The sequence below is a fragment of the Theobroma umbraticum genome, unplaced genomic scaffold (genome assembly GCF_002168275.2).
Source record: "Theobroma umbraticum cultivar Fairchild unplaced genomic scaffold, ASM216827v3 scaffold_50.0, whole genome shotgun sequence".
Taxonomy (NCBI): Eukaryota; Viridiplantae; Streptophyta; class Magnoliopsida; order Malvales; family Malvaceae; genus Theobroma; species Theobroma umbraticum.
In genome coordinates this window covers 5,246,253-5,273,614 of record NW_018397261.1, presented here as the reverse complement: position 1 = coordinate 5,273,614, position 27,362 = coordinate 5,246,253, and the positions used below count along the sequence as shown (strand labels likewise).

Sequence of the window (27,362 nt, the reverse complement as noted above, 5' to 3'; positions counted from 1 at the left end):
CCTCGAGCATGCACGAAGGGTTTCAAGGAATCAACAGCTTCAATCAGACTCGATGATGATTTCTGAGTATGAGTTCCCCTTCTTTCTGAAGACCCCAATCTGGTGGCAATGATTCATCAAGTTTTGAGTAGTCTACTCTCTTGCTCTAGCTGCTGGCATACTATTTGCTGAAAATCGAATGCTGGCAGTAGGCTCTTAATTCATGATTGCTAAGAATGAAGAAAACGAAAATCATGGGTGCTCAATGATTTGTATTTTGGTACAATCGTTTTGTCCCGTTTCCTATGTGTCCTTGCCCTACCTACAAAGCACACCAAAAGATTAGTTGGCAAAAAAGGAACGAACCAAATGATAAAAGTCGACTAACCAGTAAATCTGAAGCAACAATTTCATATAGAAGTCAAAATGTATCTTCTTCTATGTAGAAAGTTAAATTGTTTATTCTTTTGTTCAGTTATCTTGGAATGCAGCAGTTTTCATCAGGGTATTGTAAACTTGTTAGATTACAAGGGGAATAGCTTTGTTATTGATCTTTGAATGGCTTTCGAGATTCATTTAGACAGTTATCAGCATTCAGTAGCACCAGGTTCCCTTACAACCGGGCTTAGTGTTTTCTTTAGTTGTCGGCTCTTTTCATCTATTCCACAGCCGGCCTATGAAATATGGACCCATGAAAATATCATTTTCTTTTCTGGGAGAATTGGCATATCTCTCCCCTTAAAGCATAATAAGTTTGGGTCTATTTCTTTCATTATTTTCATTTGGGGCCGTGATGTGTTATTGGGTTAATGGTCCAGAACAGGGCCATGTACTCCATTTCTTCTTCTCTAATTTGGATTACTTTGTTACATTTGATGGAAAAATTCCACCACCATTAAAAGTAACAAAGACCAAAGACAGGAAACGAGCGGTGCATATTATTATAAGCAGAAAGACAATAGAAAGAGAGCATGGGTTTTCACGTTTCTTACTAATCTATTAGTAAAATTTAGAAAAGTTGTCACTATGTGTCGTTCAGGGATGAGAATCAATTTTCTAATCTCTAATAGAGAGAGACAGAGAGAAAGAAAGTAATGATTAATCAACTGATTTTGAGAGATCAATAGGAATTTGGGTTAATATTATTTTATGTTGATTGACGCACCAAGCAAAATTTGATTCGTAATTCGTAAATTATTAATATTTAATTTATAATTTTTTAATTTCGTGGTTTACACGGTAATCAAATTAAGTTCGTGGCTTATGCACAAAAGTAGAAATCATCTTGATATCCGTGGTCCATACAAAAATCAGTATCAGATTGATTAATTAATTAAGGGACCAAAGGTTGGTTTCATCATTTTAGTATTAGTATACTCTTAGTGAGTGACAGAGCCAGTAAACCGCTGGGGTTAAAACCGACAAACGGCATAAAACCCTGCCAAATCATCTATTTACTGTCACCATGTTATAATCTTGGTTAAGGAAAATTTTCCATTAACCTCCTCATATCTTTAGAATAATCTTGAAACTTAAAATTTAAAAATATTTTAAGATTAGATATCAGTGTTTAAAATTTCATGTCTTGTTTCATTGTTATAAAATTTCATCAAAAGGTTATGAAGTTTCATATTGAAACATTTGATTAATAATTAGAGCATGTATTTTTTTATTTAAAAAATTAAATTTTTTTCTTATAATATATATATATATATATATATATATATATATATGATATTGATATGTTCAAATGACTGTTCAGAAAACGAGCTTGCGTCTAAGAAAATGTTTTCATTTGTCTGGATAGCCGTATACCGCAAGTTAAATCTGGCAAAGAATAAACCAGGCAAAGAGCTCCTGCTCCTGGAAATAGCATCATTTTCAACTTGCCAACCCAAGCTTTTTCTTTCAGGATGATTGATTGAAAATTCCAGCCATCAATTGCACCTGGACCAGCCTGCTTGCAGCCATTAAGAGGACAAGCATTTTCTTTTTGGCATATCTGAGAGCAATCACCATAGAAGCATTAGCTTTCTCAAAGTCCAGTGGGCTGGTCCAGCTTTTGGTGGAGAACGTTTATAACATTAGTGGTCGAGAAACGCATGGGCAGAGCAGCTGTTTTCAATCGTCTGGTCGGAAGGCTAACGAACCTTTTGTGTGGACCAATTTTTTCCCCGCTCCATTCCCTGCATTTATGCACATTTTGTACCATTTCACCTTTCACACATCTATGTGGGCACCACTTTTCAAATTTGGACGTGCTTTTCCGGCCAACAGTTGTCTTACATTCTCTACGTGGATCCTCAACAGTCCTCAACAGGACTCCACTATCAAACACTGGTTGATGGTTTGATTCACTCCTTTGTTTTGGCGGTATATTTTGTTTGTGTGTAGGCCATGGATGCATAAATAAATACGGCTCCAATCAGGAAACGCTTAAACACTTGACAATAATAATATTGAATGATATTATAGCATACAAAATGTACAGACAGATGGATTTGGAAAATCCTCCCTCCCTGCCCTTTTTTTTCTCTTTTCCTTTTTCTCAAACTTCTCCCTCCATTAACTAAGTAAAAAAAAAAATTAATAAAAACAACATGTATCAATCTAAAACCATGGAGAAGGCTACAAAAATCTTCTCCTTGCCCAAGCCATAATCAAAGGATCTTCCCTCTTCATGTTATAACTAGAGCCAAGAAAGACATGAAAATCACACAATTTATACAGACGGAGCTCCTATTGCCCCCTACAATAAATCAAACATCCAGTTCTGCAGCTTCAGATCTTGACTCCTGTCCCCCTTGTGACCTTGATTCGGAAATCCTTGCAGCCACCTCGGCCACTACAAGCCTTGTCAACAGCAGCCCTGCAACTAGAGCTGCTCCCATAAGCATGGTAAAAACTGCACTCCAGCTCTTGGCAGAAATGTAACCAGTTAATAATGGTCCAATTGCAGCACCAACAGAACCTGTTCCATCTATGATTGCTGTCACAGTTGCCAATGCCTTTGAGTTCCCCTTTAATGAACTGTGCGTTCCCAGGTCGGCTGAGACAGCAGTTGTTATAAGAGCATAGGGCCCATTTACAAACATGCCGGTGATGAACATGAGCGCTATGTTCATTGCCAAGGAAATGTGTCCATAACTACGATAGAAATAGAGAGCAGGGATAGCGCAATACATAAAAGTTGCTGCTGTTATGGCTCTGGCATCTAGATGATCAGAAATGTAGCCAGCTAAGATTCCTCCGAGCACCCCTCCCACATCAAAAAATGTTGACAAGCTTCCAGCTGTCTCGTTGGATAAATATTTTCCCTCAATCGCTGCAAGATTGATGATTAGAAAAGAAAATTATTAATGCATCATCTATAATCAGCCAAGAACAATTTAGAATCCATGAATTCAGCATGTTAATGTAGTAATTGAATTTACATCAAAGGATGAACAAAAATCCTATGGAGATAGTTCAGGACAAAATGCAAGCAATTCAAAAGTTATGAAACAGCTTCAGACAATCTGATGAGACAAAAGGTATTCCTTGTTGGTTAAAAAAAGGTAACAAGTATCTTGGTCTACACAAATTCGATATTTCTAGGTCAACTAGCGACAATCCACAGAGTGCCCTGTTTTTTTTCTATGGTCAAGGAAATCAGTCTTTTAATGATAGTACATGGATGCAGAAAGGTGTGAATGGTGAAAGAAAATAAATTAGAATACCTGTATGGCTAATGTAGTATGGAAGCCAATAGAGGAATGTGTAAGCAACCAATTTGGCAAAGAAGAGGCAAAATGCAAAAGGAGCAACCCCAGGGATTTTCCATGCTTCTATGAACCCCACAGCATTTTCCTTAAGCTCCGTATCTGAGCCCAATAAAGGCTCTGTTACCCCCTCTCCATTCTTTCTAGGAGAATCCGCTTCATCTTCTTCTCTATCAGCTCCAACCGATTCAGGACAAACAGGCAGGAAAAGGAAAACCACCACACCCATAAAAGCAATAATGAGACCTGGCACAACAAAGGACCAGCCCCATCCATAGCTTAATAGTGCTGAAGCAATCAAAGAACCAGTAATGTTCCCAACAGATGTGTGAGCATTCCATATACCCATAATCAGCCCTCTCCTTTTCTTCCTGAACCAGTTACCTACCACTGCAACAACTGAAGGCCATCCTGTTGATTGAAACAAACCAGCGATCATTTGAACTATCAGGAAGTAGTAAAAACTATGGAGTTTAGCCCAGTATCCGACACCAAATAGTGCAGTAAACAAGCCAGTTCCGATCATTCCCACTGTCAGAAAGATCCTTAAATTCATTCTATCACCCAAGTGTCCAGAGAAGTACATTCCAAAAGCATACACTGCGAGAAAGGCCACATCAAGTTCACCAAGCAAGGCCGTCCCATCAGATCCATTAAAAGGGGCCCAACCATCTCCTAGAACCCACGAAAGTCTTTTGCTTTCAGCAGGTTCACTAATGTATGTTATCCTCCATGGGAACTTCAAGCCTACATCAGATGATTGGGGATCAAGGGCACTCTTGACAATGCTGGTGGTTTTCCTTGTTGCATGGTAGCTAGTGTAAGCAAAAAACGTCACAATCAAGACAATGGCTTGATAGGTTTTATAAGAAAGCTTTGCTTTCTTAGTGAATTCTAAGAATCGAATTCCAAGAGGCTTGCTATAACTTCTCTCCGCTGGCAATTCAGATGGTGAACCCATGTAATTTTGATTCCCTCAAAAAACTATAAAGAAGAAGTACGGCTCCCACTTCTCCTGATAGACCAAAAACAGCAAACTGGACATTTGAGAAACCAATAAGCAATGTGAGACTGTTATTCAATAAGCAATTCCAAACTAATATTTACTCAGCCAACAAGAGAATTTTCGATTGTAAGAGATACTATAATCTAATCTAACAACCAAGTTAATGTTGATTCATACTAAATCAAACAATGGTTTGATATCACTCAGAAATAGCACAATATATCGCAGTAAAGTCGTTAAATTCAGGGCAGAGTGCAGCGATGCTAATTTTCCATGAAATTTACCGTCCGTCAGTCCCCAAATTACTCTCTTTTTTTTCCTCAAAAGAAAAAAGGAAAAAGAACAAGGCACGGCAAAGTTACTATATCATGCTCCAATAAAATTGAGAAACCGTGCTAAAAAGGTCCATCAAAATGTAGTCAAAGTTCAATTCAACTTCTAAGGTGAAAAAACCAGTCCTTAGAAACTAAAAAAGATATTCCCTGCCTTCACTAAAGAAAAGACCCCGATTTTGTTTCTGACATAACCTCTCTCAAATTTAACATAAAAATCAACTGAATCCTTGGATGGATTGTATCCAAAGTCCACATAATCCAATATCAATGATGCTAAATAAGAGAGGATTCAACAGAATCTTAAAAGAATGCAACATATTTCAGAAAAGGGCACTTAGAATGAAAACAAAACACGACCGAGCGTTATATACTGCTTTGTCAAACGCAAGGTGTGAATACAGATTACACATGAAAAAACAGAGAATCTCCCAGAAACAGGGACAAACTGAAAAATTTTTTCGGACTTTTCAACACACAGTTTGACCATTCGGAAAAGAAAACACCCAGTCTGTCATACTTGCTTCATGGGAGATTCCCTTCATTAAATCAATGTTACCCGCTAAAGAACGTCACGAAGAACTCAAAAAATCAGTATAAGAAAAGAGGGTGAAAACCTATTTACAAGAATCAGAAACAGACACATTTAACAAAACACAGCAATGAAAGAGATCATTACCTCTGGCTCAGCTCAGCTGACTAGATTGCTTCGTGTTTTAATATAACTCTTTCTTTCCTCTCTCAAACTCTTCTCTTCTCTCCTTTCTTTTTTTTTTCTCCTCTGGTTTTTCAGTTGTTAACGAATGAAAACGCCTCACCGTTTTAAGCTATGACAGCGGCAGGAGTCCTACTGGAGAAATAATTATTTAAATATGGGAATTTCCAATCGTGCCCCTACTTAGTTTCTCACTAGTTTTCTGTTTACTCTTTTATATACAGTGCTCGGTTTCTTGAGTTGACTTAATTGCCCCTCGATAACACATGCTGGTTACAGCAATTATCATGTGTTAAGCTTGACCAAATTCCCACTACTACAAGACACAAACCTTAAACTCAGAAAAATAGACCAATTAGTTCAGTTTCGTATATTGTTTTTGGAATTTTATTTTTGTTAGAAAATTAATAATTACTAAAATTTATTATGATAGTAGGTTTTTTTCTTCTTTTTAATGGTGCAAGTCTCAAATAAACGAAAAACTACACATTGAGTAGGAGGAACGTGGAAATATGCTTGTTAACTTTTCTTATGGTCTTTTTCCCAATTAAGACGCTAAAGGCAATAGACAACTAGTTTGCGTTCACAATAAAATGATCTATATATATAACTAGTAGTTTTTTGTCATAATTAATATATCAAAGGCAATGAAATGAAATTGAAAATTTGTGATTTTTTTTATTAAATTTTTTCACATATGAAACTTGAAATTAACAATATAATAAAGTCTTAAAAAGCGAAACCCTACAAGAGCAAGTCTCCCATATTGAGAAGAAATAAATTGACATAGCAAGTCTTAAGAAGAATTTGGTATATGCACTTGAGTTAGGAAAAAGTCATCGTTTAGTCGAAGTTTTCAATCATTGTTAACTTAAAAGACATTGTTTTTCAGCACCTGACACAAGCAAAGAAAGAAGTTTTCCTAATTTAAGAAAGAGCATGAATGTTTAATGCTTGAGATAAATTAAAAGCAGATGAAAAAAAATAATCAAAATCTCTTTTGAGAAAAAATGTTTGAGACATGGAAAGTGCCACATTTGACTTCTCTCTTATTTTTCTTTGCATTTTTTTATGGACTAATTCGCTTGTTCTAATAATTAATTTTTTAAAAAAAATCAAAATTTTTATTTTAAAATAAATTAAAAATATTAATAATAAATCTAAAATTTTACATTAAGAATAATTGAAAGATAATCATACAAAATTATAAATTTATATATTTCAAATTATATATATAATAATAATAAATTAAAAATTGACTGTCACTCTTTATCACCATTTTGACTCCTTCAATAAAAAATACATAAATCAAATTTTGCAAGGAATCAGCTTTGTATTCTCATCTCATATTCGGATTTAAAGCTTTAATTGGTTGAGAATATTAAATTAGTTGATTTTGATTTTTGATGTCAATCCACCTTTATTTTTCTCTAGTTTTCCTATGAACCTGCCAACTTCTTGGTAGTGATCAGGACCCACCAAATTCAATTTTCCCTGAATAATATTCATCTATAAATCTACGCCGTCCGATCCACCATCTCTAATGATCTGATGTCCCAACTCTTTCCAGGATTATTATTTCAGGACACATGGTCGAAAAGGTCATTTCGGTCACACTATCCAAAAAAAAACTACAGAGCTCAACCTGGCACAACCGTAATTTCTCCAAACATGGGGGATATTTCCGTTAATCCACTAGCCGGCTGTTTTTATAAGGGCGGGTGGAGTCCTAGGCATATTCGCATATCCAAGAAGAATTATTCTTAACGTGCAGCGTATATCCGCCTCTTAAGAAACCGGGGACCTGCAAGTGCCACGTCGGAGTACGGATAATGACGTGTCAGTATTATTGGATCATGTTGAAGGCGGACTAAAGCCAGGATCATACGACACGTAGAGTTGGAGATACCAGGCCTCCTATGGGCTGGTTGTCCTTGTCAGGGTTTGGCCTGATTAAAAAGGAAGTAAGGGGAAACCGGGAAAGCACAAAGAAATTTCGTTGTCTGGCATTCCCCGGTCGAATGATACACCCGGGGCTTTAGACCTTTTTTGTCAGTTTGGTTGGTTTTCGGATACGTATAACTGTATATCATTTTCCTTTGGGTCCTATTTCCATCACGCATCTCTTGAATTTTCGGTATATTGATGTTAATGTTTTTCATACGACAGACATTCGCTCAGTAGTGGGCTGCTGGGTGGTGGCATGCCCATATCCTTTTTGTCTCTGGATGTAATCTTTTGCATTCATATGCCATTTAAATTGATTTTTCTATCCGATAATTAACTTGGTTCTATAAAGATTTAGTTTAAATTATAGTATAGTTTAATTATAAATATTTGAGGTTTGTAGGGAAGGATAATTTTACCTTTTGTTATGCAACCAGGCTGTATTTCTGGACCTAGAGACATTTTTTTTGTGGATTTTAATTTAATTTAACTTTCTATACTTCGAACCTTAATTTGTTGCGTTATAGTAGTATTTAATAATTTTAATTAACAATTTTCATTTAAAAATAAAGAACCTTTTATATTGTCAAAACCATGTAATTATTGCATAGTCATTTTAATAAGATTTAACACTTCCGGTGTGCGCATACGGGGATGAATAGGATATATGGTTTTGGGTAAAATAAACTGTTTAATTTTTCGGTAGGCGAGGTGTGCGTACCAGATTAACTTAAATTATAATAATCAAATTGCTACTGTTGAGAATGTTCAATCTAGTCGGTGGCGGCGTGTGCTCACCATGCACCAAGCAGACGGACGGCAGTGAAATTTCCCAAATGTCCGCTGCGCGAGTCCATAAAGTGACGTAAAATGAACTTGGTTTGTTTTCCCCAACCTAACAACATTCAACTTATAAAAATTACAAGAAAAATTAAAGCCGTTCAAACCAAATTTGCTGTCTGCGTTTTCCATAATCTTGTAAAGAGATGTATTGGCGTAAACTGATCATCATCATCATCATCAAACGTGCCTCGAATAGAAAATTATTTTACCTATATTGCTCTCTCAGACCAGGACACGAACCCCTGATTGTTTAAATCATACGGAACCTAACTTATGATGAAATAGAACCCTCTCCACGTAATTCCTTTTTAGTTAAAAGGTGCCTCAACAGAATGCAACGGCCGATGTCCGTTTGTTGCATTATATTCTATGAGTCGTGTGTCAACTTAATTAGAAGCGCGTGACTTGTGGAGAAAAGACACTCGTAAAACTCTTGTTCGTGAGTTCATCCAACGAAAATAAGGGATGAAATGTGAAATTATTTTAATCTATTAGTCACAAAAAAAGTAACCACAAATACTAATAAACTAAGGACATGCACAATTGATCGACGTGTACATGTACATATTAATTTATAAAGGTGGCGATAAAATTGATGGAGTCAAATCATTTGTTAATCTTATAGATTTTTCTATTTAAAGAAAAAGATATTGGAATCTATTATTTAAACAAAATTTATGTATATTTATTATTAAATCAAATATTTTGATGCTTTATAAATATATATTTAATTAAATGATTTTATTACTTCTTTCTTTATTTTTTTTTCTTTACAGAAATGTTTAAAATGTGAAGGCTCCATGGAATCTAGTAGCTGGCACAAATTAAAGAAAAACATCAAATGGATTCAAAACAATTTATTTTAGTTTTATGTTAATTCACAATAAAATTGAAGAAATGTTTAATTTTGTTAGGAGTCATATATAAGATGCTTAATTAGAAAATTTGGATAAGATCGCTCTGTATTTGATTTACAGAAATGCATGCTTCCTTGTTGCACAGATGGCATTAGGGGATAAATTGTTTGCAAGAGGAACATAGGGAGGGACTGTGCTTGAGGTCCAACCCTAGCAGCTCGATTATTCTATGTCAACACATTAATTATTTTCTTCCCAAACAATTGTTAAAAGAACAATCATACTGAGTCGAGACTGGAGATTTTTAAGCACCAAAGAGGCATATTGACAGCAGATCAAGCATCATTTTTTGATGATCATGTTGAGTTCACGTTGATGCTGACGCATCCATCCAAGAGCAATTATCATTATTGGCTTTCTGGGGTCTGTTTTGTTTTGGATCAGGAATCTTTTTCATATATATATATATATATATATATATATATTTCCTGAACTGGAAATTTTGGGGAAAGTACATGGAAATTTCGTCTTCTGGAGTTTTTCTCTCATTATTAAAGGTTGGGGAGCTTTGGATTTTTTGCATTGATTGTTTAATTTGCACATGCCTGGATATTTCGGTCACACAGTCGGAGGGAAGACTTATTACACCACATATCTCTCTAATTTGTTTTTCACTTAATTAATTTGTTGACGTTAATGCTTGCTTTGACAAGTGGACGTTGTGACATGTGGAAATCTATTTGTATTTCATGCACATAGCTATGTTCTGTTGCTAGTTTGAAGACTCAACGTGGTAGTATGCATGGGATCCATTTTCATGATTTTGCACACTTGTTAATCTCTTTAGAATAAGTATTAATATGTTAATACATATGTAGACTCATGTATAAACTTATTTATAATGTTATTTTCATTGTGTAATCATCATGTATTAAGAATATGTAAGATTTTTTAAGTCTCTGTTGTGTTGCTCCATAACAAAGCACATATTGAATGAAAGATCATCTTTTATGTTTTTATTTTCCAACATAATTAATATTTTACCCTCAACACTGAAAGGTATCAAAACGAAACAAAGTTTCTTTTTGCAAATTCTATCATGAAATGATTAATGTTTCAAACTCTTTTTTTTTTCTATTTTCAATATCTTTAATTTATAATGAAACATTTATAAATAATTTAATTTACCTAATTTGTTGGAACAAAGTTCAACATGATTTGAGTATATCTTAACGGAAAATAAATCACATAACTTAAGTTTAATTCTTTCTCTAAATAGTTAAGATCAGTTTTATGAATTTACATACATCTCAAATGCTGATCAATTCTAAAGTTGTATGACAAGATTTGACTCAATGACGAAGACGCCTTAAAGGACATGGACCTAAGTGAAAGCATCTACACTTGATGTACTGTTTTGACTAAAAACGAAGCACACGCGGTTTTCCGTTGAACGCAGAATACAATTTGGTATTACTTGGTGGGCGAGACAAGAGATCCACGTGCTACGTCTCTCCAACCGTTTTGTTCAAGGAATTGAGAAAACATGCATGGCCTAACATTAAATTTTCCATTTGCTACATTAGATGCGCACGTACATAAAATAAAATTGTTTGTTTGGAGTTATTTACTTCGGCTTTGGCGAGGGCCGCGGGCGCACCTGCTAAAGCACATAGAGCGCAGTTGAATTTTCCCAGATGTCTGCTGACACAAGCGCGTACGTTTGAGGCCGAACGCTTTCCTTATCTAATACGTACTATTTTAAGGAATAAGCCAACCTTTGCCAATGAAAATATAAGAGATAAGATGATGCTTGCTAGAGAACGTTTTAAATACTAAGCCCTTCTACTCTTTTCTAAAAGTCTGTCTAAATGGTGAGCGATGAAAAGGGTACCACGGCTAAGTTGTCACTGAGTCATGTGTCAACATAGAAATGACGTGCGTTCTGAGTCGTATGACATAGGATTGGGTGGACTGCATTGTTTGGATAACGGGCATGGGCTCTGAGATGGCAACGCAGGTTAGTTTTCAGACGTTTTTTCCTTATTTCTTTTCAATGGAAAACTTTTTTATCTATCAAAGGCTACACATGGGCTCTAGCTTCTAGTCTAGTGACGTACAGAAAAAGACACTCTCGTCTGGTCCAGGCTCTTCCTGTCGAATTTTGCTTCTACCCGAGTGGAAAGAGGCATGTAAGTAACTAGATGAGATGGTATCCAATGAATGATACCTCACCTGGATTAGCCAAATATTCTACCTTTCTCATGTTCTAATCCAAAATAGAAAAATGCCCCACCAACGCTAAACAATTCGGATCTTTTAATGGAATTTTACTCACCTTCTGATCCTTTTCTTTATTGATTCACAAGGAGCAAACATGGTTTTATATTATCTTGGCAAAAGGATTGGAATTGACTGTTTTTGACTCTCAACGCGTATCTAATGTGAAGGAGAAATGGGCTGAAGAATTGGATGGATTTCCAACTTTTCTTCTACTTGATCAATTAGAATTAGGTCTACATGATGTGTGTATGAATCTGCCAGAAGGTCTTTAAGGCTTGTTGGTTAAATGAACATTTAAAAGTTAGTAGGCCATTTGCCACTTATACGCTGGGTTAAAGCTAGGCAGATTGTTTAGTACCAAAATCCAAAAATAATTAATGTAAACTTTGGACTAGCTACTTCCTTTTCAGTGGCGTGTTGGCTTGTTTTGACATTAATGAAATATGAGCTCAATCTGACTTTCAAAATGGCTCAACCAGAAAACTTCTCCTATTGCCATTGGGATTGGGTTTTGTCGAGTGATTTACCTCGGCAAAAGCCCTTAACGCCTTTTCGGCCTTATAAATCAGGTCCATACTCATGATTTTTAAGATATTATTTTTTTTAAAAAAAGTTAAAACTTAAAATAGGGGAATTTTCTAATATTAAAGGTAGATATTTTATGTATTAAATATAAAAATAGTACAGAACAATCATTTCAAATAGGTCAAGGTGAGTTAATACCTCTTAAAAATAATAGCAGCTTGATTTAAAAGTTATATTCGTGTTGATAATCATGCTGGATATAATAATTTTCATGATAATATTCATGTTAAATTCATGTTTATATTTAGAATTATTTTTCAAAAACAACTTACCGTTGTCAAACTTTTGATTTGTTTTCAGTAAATTAGGAAATTGCATCGAGTTTTAAATTCTGTTAGCATCATGTATCATTCGAAATTGCCAACATTTAACATCATTTAGAACCTATTTTCCTCAAAATAGAAACATTTAATATATTTTATTTCTGAACAATTAATTTTGTAAGACAAAAATACTGTAAAATGACAGTAATAAACTTGAGCTTCTCTTATGATTGAGTGTTGCCAGCAAAAATAAAGATGCATTTATAAGAGTGAGCAAAATCTTTTCGAATAAAAAAATCGATTAAATTAAAGTGAGTTTGATTTTTTCAATTTGATTAAAACAGTTTTTAAGGTGTTCTGTTTGGTAAATTTGGTTATTTTGAATCAATTAGTAAAGCTCTTTTCTTTTTTTCAATAAAAAACTCTTTTTTTTTGAAGAAAAAAATGTTAATTCTAGTACCAGTAAATAGAGGTTCTAGTAAAGGTCTGGTACTCCAATACATTTCCTGGTCACCTTGTCAAGAAAAAATATTCCAAATACAAAGCAAGAACAGCATTTCACAGTTGAAGAACAATGATACCGTCAATTTCCTTTTAAAACGGTTGAGGGTAACATTTTCTTTTTCCTCCCACGCCACTTTCTTTTTGGGCTTCTCAATTGGAATTTAGGCCTCAATCCAATCCCAAGCTTGGCCAAGAAAAAGAAAGAAAATCAAATCCCAACCAGCATACCAAACTATTGTAGAATAAAGCAAAGCTCAATCTTCTAAAAGAACAAAATCCCTCTGTTTTATGCACTGCAATTCACACAAACAACCTTCACTAGCAACAGGTAAAGCACAGACATTTTAAAGAATCTGTACTCTGAAGACTAGCAATTAACATTTAAGTTGTAAAGACATAAGGAACAGAAATGCAAGCTCGGTTCATGAAAACCTTCAAAGTTTCACCACCTCTTCATTTCTTTCTCTTTTCTCTCTCAATTTTAATCAGTGGCTCCCGTAAAACTAAGCGAAGGAACCAAATAAAAAACTTTTAAAATTTCTCTAAGTTGAAGAAAACAAGGAAAGGCAGCAAAAGATCATCATGTCAGGGTTCTCCTAAAGTGAAGAAAAGAAGGAAAAGCAAAACAAATTTATTTCCAAACATTTTCTCCCTTCCGAATGAGCTGATCACAGAAGTTTTAGCTCGGGTGGCTGCCTATTCATTCCACGATTTCTTTGATGTCAAGTTAAGGTGTGTTTTCTTCTGTTTCATCTATAAAGATTATTAATTATGATATGTTCTGTTTCTCTTTGTATTCATTTGTTGGTACAATATTGTCGCAGTCGCAAGGTTTTTCATCAAATTGCTGATGATAAGTACATACTTCAACATGTGTCCCTTGAGAAGTTTCCTGTTACCCCATGGTGTTCAACTAAACAAGCTTTCTTCTTGGAGAAGTGCAAATGGAGTGGACATCCTGAAGCCTCATACAGGGAAGGAGTGGTTCGTATTAGACTTTTTTTTTTCTTTTCATTCCCGTTGTCAACTTGCCAAGAAAATATGGGAAACTATAAGTGTTTTAATGCATATTATTATGTCTCCTCACCATCAGGTTGAATGCTTCAGTTTTGCGAGGGTAGAAGAGGACTAAACTGTCTAAATAGTGCAGCAAAACTAGGACATCTTGGAGCGTCTGATGTGCTAGGGGTTATCCTACTCTGTAAAGAGGAACCTGACCAAGAGCAAGAGGGTAGAAGACTTCTAAAACAAGTAAAATAAAAAAAAGGTATAAGAGAGTCGAAAGAAACTAAATGACACAATAAGAAATATTTGGCTGCATAACTTGCTGGAAGCAAAACCTAATTGTTGTCCAATGAGAGACCAACACAGAAGAAGACTTGGGTGGCCAAGTGAGAATGAGGATGATGTAGATTGTGAAACTTGTGGCTGCGACTTGGAAGTCATTTTCGTTTGTAATTTGTTATGCGGTATTCTGACCTATTAACAAGTAGCCAAGAACAAGAAGCCAGCCGCAACGAAATTCTATCGAAGGTAAAGCAACATTGCCCTTGCATTAAGCCATTATGGGAGGAAAAACGTAGGAAAACGAGATTATAATTTTGGCATATAATAATTAATGTTTTCAAGTTCCTATAGTTGGCTGGAATTGGCAAAACAAAGCCTGTGCAGACTCTCAAAGATATATTTTCCAGTTTCTACCCTAATGCTTGAAGAGTTGGTTATCCTGTTCTTTAAATAACCCATTGATGCCTTTCATCCTGGAAGTTTGAATTGCCTTCATTCTCTCAGGGAAGGGCTCCCTCTAATTGATGGCAAGTAAAAGTTGATTCTTTGCAATACCCATAGAAAGTTTCCTTTTGATTTCATGATCCATTTGTTAGCCAGCACCTGTCTAATCCAGCTTAGATTTCCTTTCTCTAATGTGACACAAGTGAAATTGCTAATTAACCAACCTTTTAAGTTTTTGAGGAAAAACTTGACCAACCAGTTCCAGAATTGGTGTTCTACTGTCTTCAGAGTTGTGGCTCGCGACCGCTGTTTGGAAACGTAAAATCAAACGCGCAAAGCTAAAGCTACAAGCAGAGGGCACCGCCGTTGTTTAAATGAGTGATGGCGTGGGTTGGATTGGACATGCTGCTCTTGCATATGACACAGTGAATAGTTCCAGCACCATGGATTAATGACAAATTGAAGTCATCATCATCTTCGCTTGCTTTCTTTTGATAAAAGATGCCAAAACAGGCTAACGCTCTTATAAAAATTCGTTGCTCAGCAAACTGGATGTACCGATGCAAAAATTCTGCTGGGCCTTTACCTTGTACATTGAATTCTCATTTCTATTTTCACCGTTGATTATGAATAATGGATTTTCGTTCATCTCCACGTAAATAACAATATTACAGCCTCTTTCGTCTTTCCATCTAGTGATTGAAGAAACTCAATTCAAATCCATAATGCCAGTACAGTAACTCGAATCAATCAAGATTCAACACAGATCACCCCAAAATTGGAAACAGAAAAACACAAAGATCCAAAAAGGGTTTTCAGGAAGTTAAGACGTCTTTGGTATGTTTACACCGTCTCACACTGTAAAGAAGTCTTTTTGTAAATTTACTTATTTTTCCTAACAAAGCTAAGTACCCAATACTCTAAACCATACCTACTAAAACCCAAACAGGCGCAAGCCGAAAGAAAGGGAAAAAACACTTAGACGTATCCTGCACGAAGCCCAGCAAATCAGTCAATTTGGACCTGAATCACATCACTCCTCTCCTCCTCCTGAATCTTAGGCACAACTACTTTAAGCACACCATTCTTCATCTCAGCCGTAATCTGATCCGTCTTGTAAATCTTCTCAGGCAGATGGATCCTGCTTGTGTATTTCCCGCCAGTCTCCTCATCTTCAGATTCGTTGGCAGCCTCACCTTTGATGATCAGAGTGTTCTGCTCCACGGAGACCTTGACATCCTCCTTCCCAAGCCCTGGCATGTCAATGCGAAGGTTCAAGGCGTCCTCTGTTTCCTTAGCGTCCCAGCTTCGGCGGAGCCCACCTCCCATTCCACGCGAAGCCGAGAGGAATGGGTTCTCCATGAATTGGTCCATCATGTTCAGGACTTGGCTTAGGCTCCTCGTTGGAGAAAAAGGGTCAAAGACATCTGCACAGGAAAAATGGAAGCCAAATTAGAGTCAAGTTCAAAGAACCAGAAAAGAATATAAAGGAATTTGAAAGAAAAAAACAGAACGTTGAACAACTACCTGAGAAGAAACCATCGCCGCGGCGAGAGAGTGAACGAACGTGACGTCGATCATCGTTGAGGTCACGCTCGTCACCATCGCCGTCGAATTCACGCATGGAGTTGGTGTTAAAGAGTCTGGAGGTGTATGGAGCGGTGGCGATTGGGCGTATCACGCACATGGAGCTGGGTACGATGTTGGAAGAGACGAGCCTCTTGAGAGCCAGGAACGAAGCCATTGCTGTTGATTTCTGAGCAGAGAAATCTGAAATGCGCTTGGAGACCAAGAAGAATATTTACGAGCTAATTCTGCCTGAGGTTTTTGCTGCCTAAGCGGATGTCAAATGGTGGATTTGTAATACTGGTGCTGGAAGCCGCTAGAGAGAAATTTCTAGAATATCTGTTATCGGATGATTCTGGAAGCACACTTCAGACATATTCTCTCAGGTCTGCTTGGCTCCCAAGAAAACCGAAATAGAATTTTGGGCTTAGGCCCATTTGGCATTGGACTTCTCATTTCTTCTATAAAAGTACCGCGCGCTCGCAGCTTTCAGCTTTCTCAATGCCAATATTGTATTGGTTTCCACTTTGATTTTAGAAAAGAAAGTGAAATTGAGTAAATCCTATAGACATAATTTACACTAACCAATCCTAGGTTTTGTTTTTTTTTTCCGACAACCAAACGCAGTTTATAATTGTATATGAGATGATGAAGAACATAGAGGAAATGGATTAATCCTGTTATAATTTTGCATTATCTAAAAATGACTAAAGTTTAATTGAGTTTGCATAAATATTGTCCTCCGTGTCATTACAAAAAAATTATTTTAAATATTTTTACGTATTATTATTAAAAATAATTAATTTTAATAGTTAAAAGCATTATTACAAAATATAATAGCTGTTAATAGTTTTAGTATTATTACCAAAAAATTCAAATTTAGTAACTTTATGCATTTCAAAATTTAAATAATTATTATTCAAATATTATGTTATTTTTATCACATTTTTATTTATTATTTTAAAAGTATAAAATTTGGAATTTTAAAAATTTATATTAAAATGTTTGCAAGTGTATTAAATTTTGTAATTTCATATACAAGATTAATTTTATAAAGTAACACTACATTTTTAATAAAATACTTCTAAATCTAAAATTGCAATATAATTTTTAAGATTTTAATCCATAATTTCTTGTATGTGCCAAACATATAACCTTATTTTTTTGACAATTAATTTTTCAGGAATTACATTTTATTGGAATGTTACAGTGGTAAAATATCAATGTTAACTTAAAAGGTCAATTTTCAATTTGCATAATGGAATTTCATTTTTCCCAAATTTTTCATTTTTTATTTAATTATTATTTAACTCCAAAACGAGGTCGTTGGAATTATGTTCTTGTTCCCACGCCACTGCTTTTACCGAAAGGCAACTCCCACGTCGTCAGTTAGTCACCAGTTCACCATTAGCAACCGCAAAGAATACTCCCCAGGATAAGAAAAATCGTCCTCTCATGACTCGTAAGCCTTAGAACTCAGCAGAAAAGAAACAATGATGCTGGATCTAGGCCCGTTTTCGGACGAGAAATTCGATCCGAAGAAATGGATTAACTCGGCGTGCAAGTCTCGGCACCCTCAGGACTCCGTCGACAAGCACATGGTGGATCTCGAGATGAAGCTCCAAATGGTCTCCGAAGAGATCGCTGCTTCGCTTGAGGAGCAGAGCGCTGCCGCCCTCCTCCGTGTTCCTCGCGCCACTCGTGACGTCCTCCGTCTCCGCGACGACGCCGTTTCTCTCCGCAATTCCGTCGCCGGGATCCTCGACAAGCTCAAGAAGGTCTGCTCTTTTCCTTTCAGATCTTATCTTAATTCAATGTTTGCATTGGATCTGGAGAAATTACCGGAAACTTGAAATGTTCCTTAATAATTGGTGGCCAAATCACAGTATATTTTTTTAATTTAAGCTGATTTAGATTCAATTCCAATAAATTACGGAAACTAAGCTTAATTTAACTCATTTTAGTAATCTGACGCTTATATTCCTTATGTTCTAATGCTACGAAATTGAATTTAATGTTGGTTTTAAAATGAATTCATGCATTCGAAGGTGGACATTTGTTTTCTCTCCGTGATCTTGCAACTAATTGGCTATTATTTGCAGGCCGAGGGATCCTCAGCAGAGTCTATAGCTGCTCTTGCTAAAGTTGACACCGTCAAGCAGCGAATGGAAGCTGCATATGAGACACTGCAGGCGAGTATCACTGATTTTTTATCTTCCTCATCTGTCACATATTCGACTTTCAAGTTCATGTTAGGGTTTCTTATAAGTATTTTGTTTTGTTTGTATCTGGAAAAACAGGATGCTGCAGGGTTAACACAATTGAGTGCAACGGTGGAGGATGTGTTTGCCAGTGGGGATCTTCCTCGTGCTGCAGAAACCTTGGCTAACATGAGGCATTGCTTGTCTGCTGTAGGGGAGGTAACTATATTTTAGTGCTATTTATATGATAGTATCTGGTTTCTCTTCCATAAAGTTAGATGGTTTAATGTTTATCCTTGAATTATCTGTTTCTAGGTAGCTGAATTTGCAAATATTAGGAAGCAGCTTGAGGTCCTAGAGGATAGGTTAGACACAATGGTGCAGCCTCGTCTCACAGATGCATTGTCCAATCGCAAGGTTACTGTTTTCTCTACAAGACTTTTGTTGCTTTTCGTTACTTGCAGTTCCATCATTGTTTTGTTATTAATAGATTGCTGTATGCATCTCTATCTATTATGGCTGTACAGATTGATGTTGCTCAAGATTTGCGAGGAATTCTTATTCGAATTGGAAGATTCAAGTCTCTAGAGATGCACTACACGAAAGTTCACTTGAAGCCCATAAAGCAGCTCTGGGATGATTTTGACTCTAAGCAGCGAGCTAGTAAGCTTGCTAATGAGAAGAGTGAAGTTGAAAGGCTATCAAGTAGTAATGACTTGCGGCCAAGTTCTCCAACAGTTTTCTTCTCAAGTTGGTTGCCAAGTTTCTATGATGAGTTGCTACTCTATCTTGAACAAGAATGGAAGTGGTATTGTTCACATTTCAATGCTCCACAGTTTGAATTCTCTAAGCGTTTTGCCATGCTTTCTTATTTTATTTTCTGGAAATTTGTGAAATACTTTAGATTTGTTTTGTCATATATGCTACCTATAATTTGCTGTAAAAGGAGTTCGGTACTCGGAGTTTATGTTACTTGCATTTTCTGACATATATCTCAACAGATCATTTTTATGTTGAAAGCTGCTTGTTCTACATTTATTAATGGAAGAATATTTCTGAAAGAACTGATCATTAGCTAAATTCATTGCACTTTTTTGTCTTTAAAATGGGAAATTGGGAAAGATCATTGGATATTTATGGAAATTTTGGATTTTTCTTTCCATTTCAAAGAAACCTAAATATGATGGAATATGAGCATTTACTAACTTTTATCCCCAGGTGTATGGTTGCTTTTCCTGATGATTACAAGAGACTTGTCCCGAAGCTACTCATGGAGACCATGGCAGCTGTGGGGTCAAGTTTTGTTTCCCGCATCAACCTTGCTACTGGAGAGGTTGTTCCTGAAACAAAAGCACTGGCTAAAGGTAATAGTTAGCTTTCATAATAGCCTTAAATTGTTATATGCATCTATCTATCTGGGTCTCAGCGGAAGGGCAGCTCTTGAATATTATATTCTGACACTCCTTGTTTATGACATCAGGTATATTAGACATTCTATCTGGAGATCTGCCTAAGGGTAGTAAGATTCAGACTAAGCATCTAGAAGCCCTGATTGAATTACACAATATGACGGGAATCTTTGCAAGAAATATCCAGCACTTATTTTCAGAATCTGATCTCCGAGTTTTAATGGACACACTGAAGGCAGTGTACTTTCCATATGAATCATTTAAACAGAGGTTAGTACAAGGATGGTAAAATGCAAATGCCTTTTTTTTTTTTTTCTTTTTCCTTATTTCCTGATGTAGAGGTACAAAGTCTACAGATCCACCTGGTTCTCTGGGTGCTTAACAGTGGAGTATAGTGTAAACTCAGCTTGTTCAATAGCAATCAAACAAATTAGGCTGTTTAGGTTCTAATCACTGTCCTCATGATCTTTTCTAGTTCAGGTTCCATTCAGCTTTTAACTTTTTCTTATAAGATGTATCATTTCTGATTCTTGCAATTTTATCTCTTTGTATTGGATAGCAAATTTTGGTGTTCTCTGTTCTTTAATGAGTAACTGGATATGATCTAGGTATGGACAGATGGAGCGTGCTATCCTCTCCTCTGAGATTTCTGGGGTGGATCTCAGGGGAGCTGTCACTCGTGGTGTGGGAGCCCAGGGTATTGAACTCAGTGAGACAGTTAGAAGAATGGAAGAATCTATCCCTCAAGTTATTGTTCTTCTTGAGGCAGCTGTAGAGAGGTGCATCAGCTTTACTGGTGGTTCTGAGGCAGATGAGCTAATTCTTGCCCTTGATGATATAATGTTACAGTACATTTCTACTCTCCAGGAAACCCTTAAATCACTTAGAGCTGTCTGTGGAGTGGATCACAATAATATGGGCTTCGACAAGAAGGAAGGGATACAAAATTCAAGAAAGGTTGACTTGATCTCTAATGAGGAGGAGTGGTCAATTGTTCAGGGGGCCTTGCAGATACTCACTGTTGCAGACTGTCTAACAAGCAGGTCTTCTGTCTTTGAAGCATCCTTGAGAGCGACTCTGGCTAGATTGAGCACAAGTTTGTCAGTTTCAGTATTTGGTTCAAGTTTGGATCAAAACCAGTTACACATCACAAATGATGATGGAAATGGGGAACCATCCTTGGGTGGAAGGGCTGCCTTGGATGTGGCAGCTGTTCGGCTTGTTGATGTTCCTGAGAAGGCCCGGAAACTGTTTAACCTTTTAGATCAGGTATATGAAAATAAAATCTGTGCTTCCTTGTCTGTCTTCTGTTGCTCACATTTATGTTATTTTCTTGAAGCCACAGTAGCAGAAGATGCAAGGTCTTAAATCTTTTCATATCTTTGCTTTTGCTGCTCTGCTAATTCTCCCTCATGTAGAAGACTAGTTTTGTTTGCCACTGCACGTTGACTAACTTTGAAATGATGGTGACAATTTTTTTGTCATGCAGTCTAAAGACCCCCGATTTCATGCACTTCCACTTGCATCCCAAAGGGTAGCAGCATTCGCTGAAACTGTGAATGAGCTTGTTTATGATGTACTTATATCTAAAGTACGACAGCGTCTCAGTGATGTGTCTCGTTTGCCAATCTGGTCTGCAATAGAGGAACAAAGTGCTTTTCCCCTTCCAACCTTCAGTGCATACCCTCAGTCCTATGTGACCAGTGTTGGTGAATACCTTCTTACTTTGCCCCAACAATTGGAGCCACTTGCTGAGGGCATTTCTAACAGTGACGCCAACAATGAAGAAGCTCAATTCTTTGCAACAGAATGGATGTTCAAGGTAGCAGTCTGAACTGTAAATTATTGAATATGTGAGCTAACCATGATCATTTTCATGCCTAGCTAGAAATTTTTAATATTACAACAGCAACTTTTCTTTAAAATGGGGAGGGAAACGAAGTGTTTAAGAAAAAGGGGGAGTTTTTTTTATGAATCCTCCCAACTGCGCATTTCACATGCAATGTTGGAATTTCCACATTATCATACAATTAAGACATGGATTAACCCTATACATCCCCTTGAAAGTTCTCAATGGCCATGCCAGTTTGTGCTCTAGTATAGGTTTTTGAAGTTGGCAATTGAGTGGTTGGCCTGAATATTTGAAGTTGCTCAATTCAGAGACGAAAGATGTTTGAATTTAGTTTTAGACTGAATTTTTGTTTATGTCTACTCTATAACTAACGTAATATATGTATTTTTTCACCGTGTTGGAAAGGTCGCTGAAGGTGCCACTGCCCTATACATGGAGCAGCTCCGTGGCATCCAGTACATAACAGATCGTGGAGCACAACAGCTGTCGGTTGATATCGAGTACTTGAGTAATGTGCTTTCTGCCCTTTCAATGCCAATCCCTCCAGTTCTTGCAACATTTCAAACCTGCTTTGGAACCTCCAGAGATCAGTTAAAAGACCTATTGAAATCTGATTCTGGGAGCCAGCTTGACATTCCAACTGCAAACCTTGTGTGTAAGATACGGCGTGTCAATTTGGATCAATAAATTTTGCTCAAAATGATTTTTGACTTTGTAATTGAATACAATTCCGTCGACGTACCATGAGTGAATTACTGCAAAAAGATTCAATTCAGATATGTTACCAGTGAAGATCTTATGGTGGCCTCACCTTTCTAAATTCCACCTGTTCTGATATTCCAATTTACCCTAAAGTTTCCCGATCAGCGTTTCTCCCTAGAAACGTACGATGGAACTCTGACGCAGTTTTCGTCCCCATTTTTTTTACCTCCAAGGTAAATGCAATGTGAGTGCAATCATTGCTTTCTCAAAATTTACGTTCAGACCAAAGTCTAGTAGTCTCTCTCGATCAGCTTGTATCTTATGCACGCGGCCTCTGCCTAGGTTTAAAAGGTTTGAAGGATTATAAAAATTCTCTAACAACAAAATAAAATTGTAAAACATTATATCTGATTAAGAAGACCGATTAGGATTTTGCAAATTTCGCGCTTCTCAGCTTTGAATAACCAGTAAACAATGCCATCAGTACTTTTTCTGGATCAAATCATTAACTTCTCCCGAGCTTTAAAATTTGGAAGGAAGAAAAGGGGTGACGGTTAAAAAGGGGGTTTCACACTACAAGAACAATGCCTTCCAAACAAATTGAAAATTTGTGATCATACAAATCCATCACAAAGAACAAAAACAGGAAACCCCAACTGAATCTAGTCATTTACAAAACAATTAAACAAAAGGAAAGAATACTCTAACCTAAGTGTATTGTATAAATTTACAGTAGCACAAAAAACATGTGTGCTTAGGGTACTAAAAAACCTTCAAAACCACATATGTTTAAAGGTACTTTCTCAATTTGTCTAAGATTTTCCCTGGATTATTCCACAACAGCAGCCTTTGCAAACAAATAGTAATTGATAGAAAGCCAAATTAGCATCCACAAAAAAGAAAGAATAAAAATATATACATGTATAAGCAAGAAGGTTAGTCAAGTATGGCATGGTGATGCTATAAATTAAATTTAATTTGTTACCTCATAATTGGAAAGAGGTCATCTTTCTCAGCTGCTTGACTATAAATAAGCATATAAAGGAAGAGGGATAAGAGACTCAAAACAATGTCCACAGAAATTTAGTCCAAACAAGATAAAAGAGTTACAATAATGTTATACCTACCTCAACCCTTTTCTTCTCTAGTAATTTTGATCAAAGGGAGTGGGTATAGTCTCAAAAAAGCTGTGAGATATGAAGAAACAAGTTTCACCCATGATGACAAAATTTAGCACTACTCCAAAAGCACATGTTTGTAAACTAGAAAAAAATAAGAGGTCTACCTCATTGGCTTTCAAAGCCAAAACATTTATGTACAGAATGCACTAATATCGTCGACTTGGACTTCTTGAGGACCTCCTGTGACTATGTCTACCAGGGGAACGTGACCTGCTGTGCTCCTTGTGCCTATCTCTGCCTCCATCTCTTCCATTCTTGTACCTCCAATCCCTCTCTCCATCCCTACTACCTCTACCATTCCATTCTCGAGACCTTTCACGATCCAAATCACGTTCCCTATATCGGTCCCGATCCTTGTCTCGATCACGATACTTGTCCGTGTCACCTGAATCACTTCTCCTCCTCCTACTCTCATATTCCTTCTCCCTCTGCTTTCTCCGTTCTTCAACTTCTTTCTCTCTTGCTAATCTTTCCTCTTCCCTGGCTTTCTCCTTAGCTGCCTGGAAAGTTCATTCAAGTTCTTCATTCACACTTCCACAACAAAAGGATAAATGAACTAAAGCCCCCAATTCATTCTAGGAAGCAACACTTACCTTGAACTCAGAAATGAAATCCCGAACCATTCCATAACCAATATGTTGCTTTCCTGTAACATGGGACTGAGTCCTCTCAGCAGCATCATTGGCCACTAGAAAAGATCCACAAACCTCACATAGAGCCATTTTTTTCTCCTGCGCAAGCATCAATACTTTATCGTTTTGAGGTAGTTGAGTCAAGGCTGTCTTCTCAGCATTAAGCACCTCCACCTATAAACAAACATCACAAAGGTCAAACTTCAAAATCTAAGAACTGCCAATGGTGATGAGTTCACATATCAGGAATGAAATGAACTAAATAATCATAATTCAAGAAGCAATTAAACATAGACATAATCCCCAAGGTGATTAAGCGTTGTCTGTCCACAATGTGGCAACATTGGGTGATCAATATCTATAAAACTTTTAGGATCAATAACTAACAGATAAAGGAAACTCTTATCAGTACCTTTCTCATAAGTGCCTCAGCTTCATCCACCTTTCCGGATTCACCAAGGTTTTCCACTTGTTCCAGCAAGTTTTTTATTTTTTCCTCCAACACAGATAGCTGCTCAGACTTTTCTGCAGATACTGGAGCAGGTGGCGCTGGTTCCACCTCTTGAGCAAGGCGTTCTCGTCCACGCCTAACCCTTCTGTCGAGATCCATCACCTAGAGCAGAATAGGCATGTTATGGAATACATGAACATTAAAATTGTTATGACAAACAACTATAAGGGATGATAGGTCGAAAAGAAAGGGCAATGGAACTCACCAATTTCTCACAAAACTGAGCCAGTTCAGCTTCAAATTTGGGCACATAAGCATCGTGTCTCGGGGACTTCTCAAAACTAAAGTCACAAATTTCAGACACCAACTTAAAACTGAAGCATAGCAGTTTTATCACAGAATATGCAACGTTCAATATTGACACAATGGTTAGAAGGTCCACGATAGGATAAACCATGAACCCCCAAGGGGAGAGACGGATATGAATCCCATAGTACATTCATGAAAAATTTATGTCAATCAGAAAAAGGAATGTCTGCTTTGGACAACTCAACCTCCACATCAGAGGTTCCAATGTCTCGGGGACTTCTCAAAACTAAAGTCACAAATTTCAAACACCAACTTAAAACTGAAGCATAGCAGTTTTATCACAGAATATGCAACGTTCAATATTGACACAATGGTTAGAAGGTCCACGATAGGATAAACCATGAACCCCCAAGGGGAGAGACGGATATGAATCCCATAGTACATTCATGAAAAATTTATGTCAATCAGAAAAAGGTATATCTGCTTTGGACAACTCAACCTCCACATCAGAGGTTCCAAAATAGCTTATAGATAAGCTATTTCAGTAGACGAAGCAAGATACAATATGCAATTAATTGGGGAAAATAACAACCAGCAAGTGAGCAAATGGGACAAACTAATGCACCAGTACCAGATGCCAAAGAAGCAGCAAGAATATAATTTAAATCATGAGGCTTTATAGAATCCCAGAGTTTACACCTTCATCACGATAGAAGTTAAAGAAAAAAATCAACCACAAAACCCATGGAATACAAAACAAACAGTATCTGAAAATCTCTGTTCATATTTTACGACGTTGCTCATTGTTCGAATGTCTAAAATCTCAGCAAACTACATGTATTAAAGACAGCACCCGATTGCAATCAAAGAAAAGATAGCAACTGCAAAGCCCATTAAAGGAAGGATTATCTCGCCAATTTATTATAAGAGCTTTAGACCAATTAATTAAAATGTTTTACAACACACATTATTCAACCTAAAACTTTTGGCAGCTCATAGCCATAAGCTCTATATATAACAATTCCTTGCAGTGAATTTAATCGTGGCAAGGAACATTATTCCTCTTCAAAGTAAGTTATTGCTTACATCTGAGTTACAAGTTTTAAAAACTTTACTGCATCTAAATTATACTTATAAAAACACGAATTACCATAATTTCTTCTGAACTGATATTACTACATATTACCATAGTAATTTCCTGTCCCCCCAAAGATAAACGGCAAAACTTTACAGCAATTTCAATCAATGTATTTGCCCTGAATTGGACTTCACTCTTGCAATAAAACAATCTCATCTTTTTAACATATCAGATGAGGTAAGGACGGACACAGAAGGCAAAACATACTAAAGAAAATGTTTCAAAAGGGACAGTGTTTTGAGATAGGTCATAAGGGAAACGATACAGTGCCAATAGGTAGGAAAAACTACTCTTCAAAGTGCATCACGCACCCAGTTACATAATCCAGGAATGATACCATTAATAAAACATGCAGAGAGGTAATGTTAGAAAGTTAAATCCAGAATACAATCAAGGTCCTTATATTCATAGAGATATAAAACTATACATGCAATATTATTTGTAAGTAAACAAGCCCCAACTAGCTCTGATGGTGTCAAACACGATTGCAATGTCTTGAAGTGAGGATTGTAGTAGGATGGGAATCCAATAACAAGGAATAAGTATCAACAATGTCACACACCATCTATTACTTTGATATCAACTCATATGATTTGAAGTTTCGTGGCCATTACCACTCCAAAAATACATAGCATATAGTATTTTATATTTCCCTTTCTCTTGAAGAATAAAATTTAGATATTATGCATTTTTTTGTGAGGAAAGTCACAGGTTTTACAAATGATCTGACATAAGATGTCTCAGATGCCTCATGCACAGGGCAAGAATCAATAAACTGAACTCCCAAGTAAACATCCTATTTTGATGAGAGTTCAATAATCTCTCCCTACCCCTGCAAGGATCTGATCAAAATGTTTAGATCAGTTACCTCAAAAAGAAAAACCAGCAACACCTTAGCATACCGCGTGTAATGCATATTTAAGTTCCATCCTACACGGACATATGAAGCAGCTAACTTAATAAGGTTAATACAAGATCAACAATATTCTAAACAGATCATTTTGATTAAAGTTTACTATTCCCAAGAAGGCTAAGCAAGGTTAAAAACCAAGAGAATAAGCGTGGGCATTTAGATAGCTCATTGGGATACAGTTGTACAAAAACAAATTTCTCAT

At 36.5% G+C, this 27,362-nt stretch overlaps 4 protein-coding genes across 7 annotated transcripts in view; 1 reads left to right on the top strand and 3 right to left on the bottom strand.

Annotated features, from left to right (window-relative positions):
- Positions 1–2,410: 2,410 nt before the first annotated feature.
- On the bottom strand, positions 2,411–5,906 carry G3PP1 (putative glycerol-3-phosphate transporter 1). 2 transcript variants are annotated; one of them, XM_021431147.2, is made up of 3 exons: positions 5,758–5,906; positions 3,699–4,777; positions 2,411–3,304 (listed from the first exon to the last, which is right to left on the bottom strand). In XM_021431147.2, the coding sequence occupies exons 2-3, from the start codon at positions 4,699–4,701 to the stop codon at positions 2,739–2,741; spliced, it is 1,569 nt and encodes a 522-aa protein (XP_021286822.1). In that variant the 5' UTR covers positions 4,702–4,777; positions 5,758–5,906; the 3' UTR covers positions 2,411–2,738. The 2 variants fall into 2 exon arrangements, with proteins under 2 accessions (XP_021286822.1, XP_021286823.1); XM_021431148.2 differs by having other exon boundaries at positions 3,699–4,755.
- Positions 5,907–15,499: 9,593 nt separating this feature from the next.
- LOC110418204 (HSP20-like chaperones superfamily protein) lies at positions 15,500–16,712 on the bottom strand. The gene is made up of 2 exons (XM_021430864.2): positions 16,334–16,712; positions 15,500–16,233 (listed from the first exon to the last, which is right to left on the bottom strand). The coding sequence occupies exons 1-2, from the start codon at positions 16,548–16,550 to the stop codon at positions 15,815–15,817; spliced, it is 636 nt and encodes a 211-aa protein (XP_021286539.1). The 5' UTR covers positions 16,551–16,712; the 3' UTR covers positions 15,500–15,814.
- A 1,038-nt stretch (positions 16,713–17,750) lies between these two features.
- Positions 17,751–22,571, top strand: EYE (conserved oligomeric Golgi complex component-related / COG complex component-like protein). The gene is made up of 10 exons (XM_021431387.1): positions 17,751–18,150; positions 18,475–18,564; positions 18,673–18,792; positions 18,889–18,990; positions 19,101–19,381; positions 19,792–19,937; positions 20,054–20,252; positions 20,591–21,251; positions 21,472–21,804; positions 22,240–22,571. The coding sequence occupies exons 1-10, from the start codon at positions 17,866–17,868 to the stop codon at positions 22,519–22,521; spliced, it is 2,499 nt and encodes an 832-aa protein (XP_021287062.1). The 5' UTR covers positions 17,751–17,865; the 3' UTR covers positions 22,522–22,571.
- Positions 22,572–23,110: 539 nt separating this feature from the next.
- LOC110418150 (LUC7 N terminus domain-containing protein) overlaps positions 23,111–27,362 on the bottom strand; it is a 5,151-nt gene continuing 899 nt past the window's right edge. The window contains exons 4-10 of one of the 3 annotated variants that reach the window (XR_002445364.2): positions 25,066–25,141; positions 24,762–24,962; positions 24,311–24,523; positions 23,822–24,217; positions 23,664–23,723; positions 23,522–23,560; positions 23,111–23,383 (exon numbers count right to left, since the gene is read on the bottom strand). Coding sequence is in view for 2 of the 3 variants with exons in the window: in XM_021430791.2 (XP_021286466.1) it covers positions 23,864–24,217; positions 24,311–24,523; positions 24,762–24,962; positions 25,066–25,141; positions 27,116–27,147 (876 nt within the window). In the remaining variant the exon portion in view is untranslated. Of the gene's footprint in view, positions 23,384–23,521; positions 23,561–23,594; positions 24,218–24,310; positions 24,524–24,761; positions 24,963–25,065; positions 25,142–27,115; positions 27,178–27,362 lie in introns of those variants that run through there. The other 2 variants (XM_021430790.2, XM_021430791.2) reach the window with 2 other exon arrangements.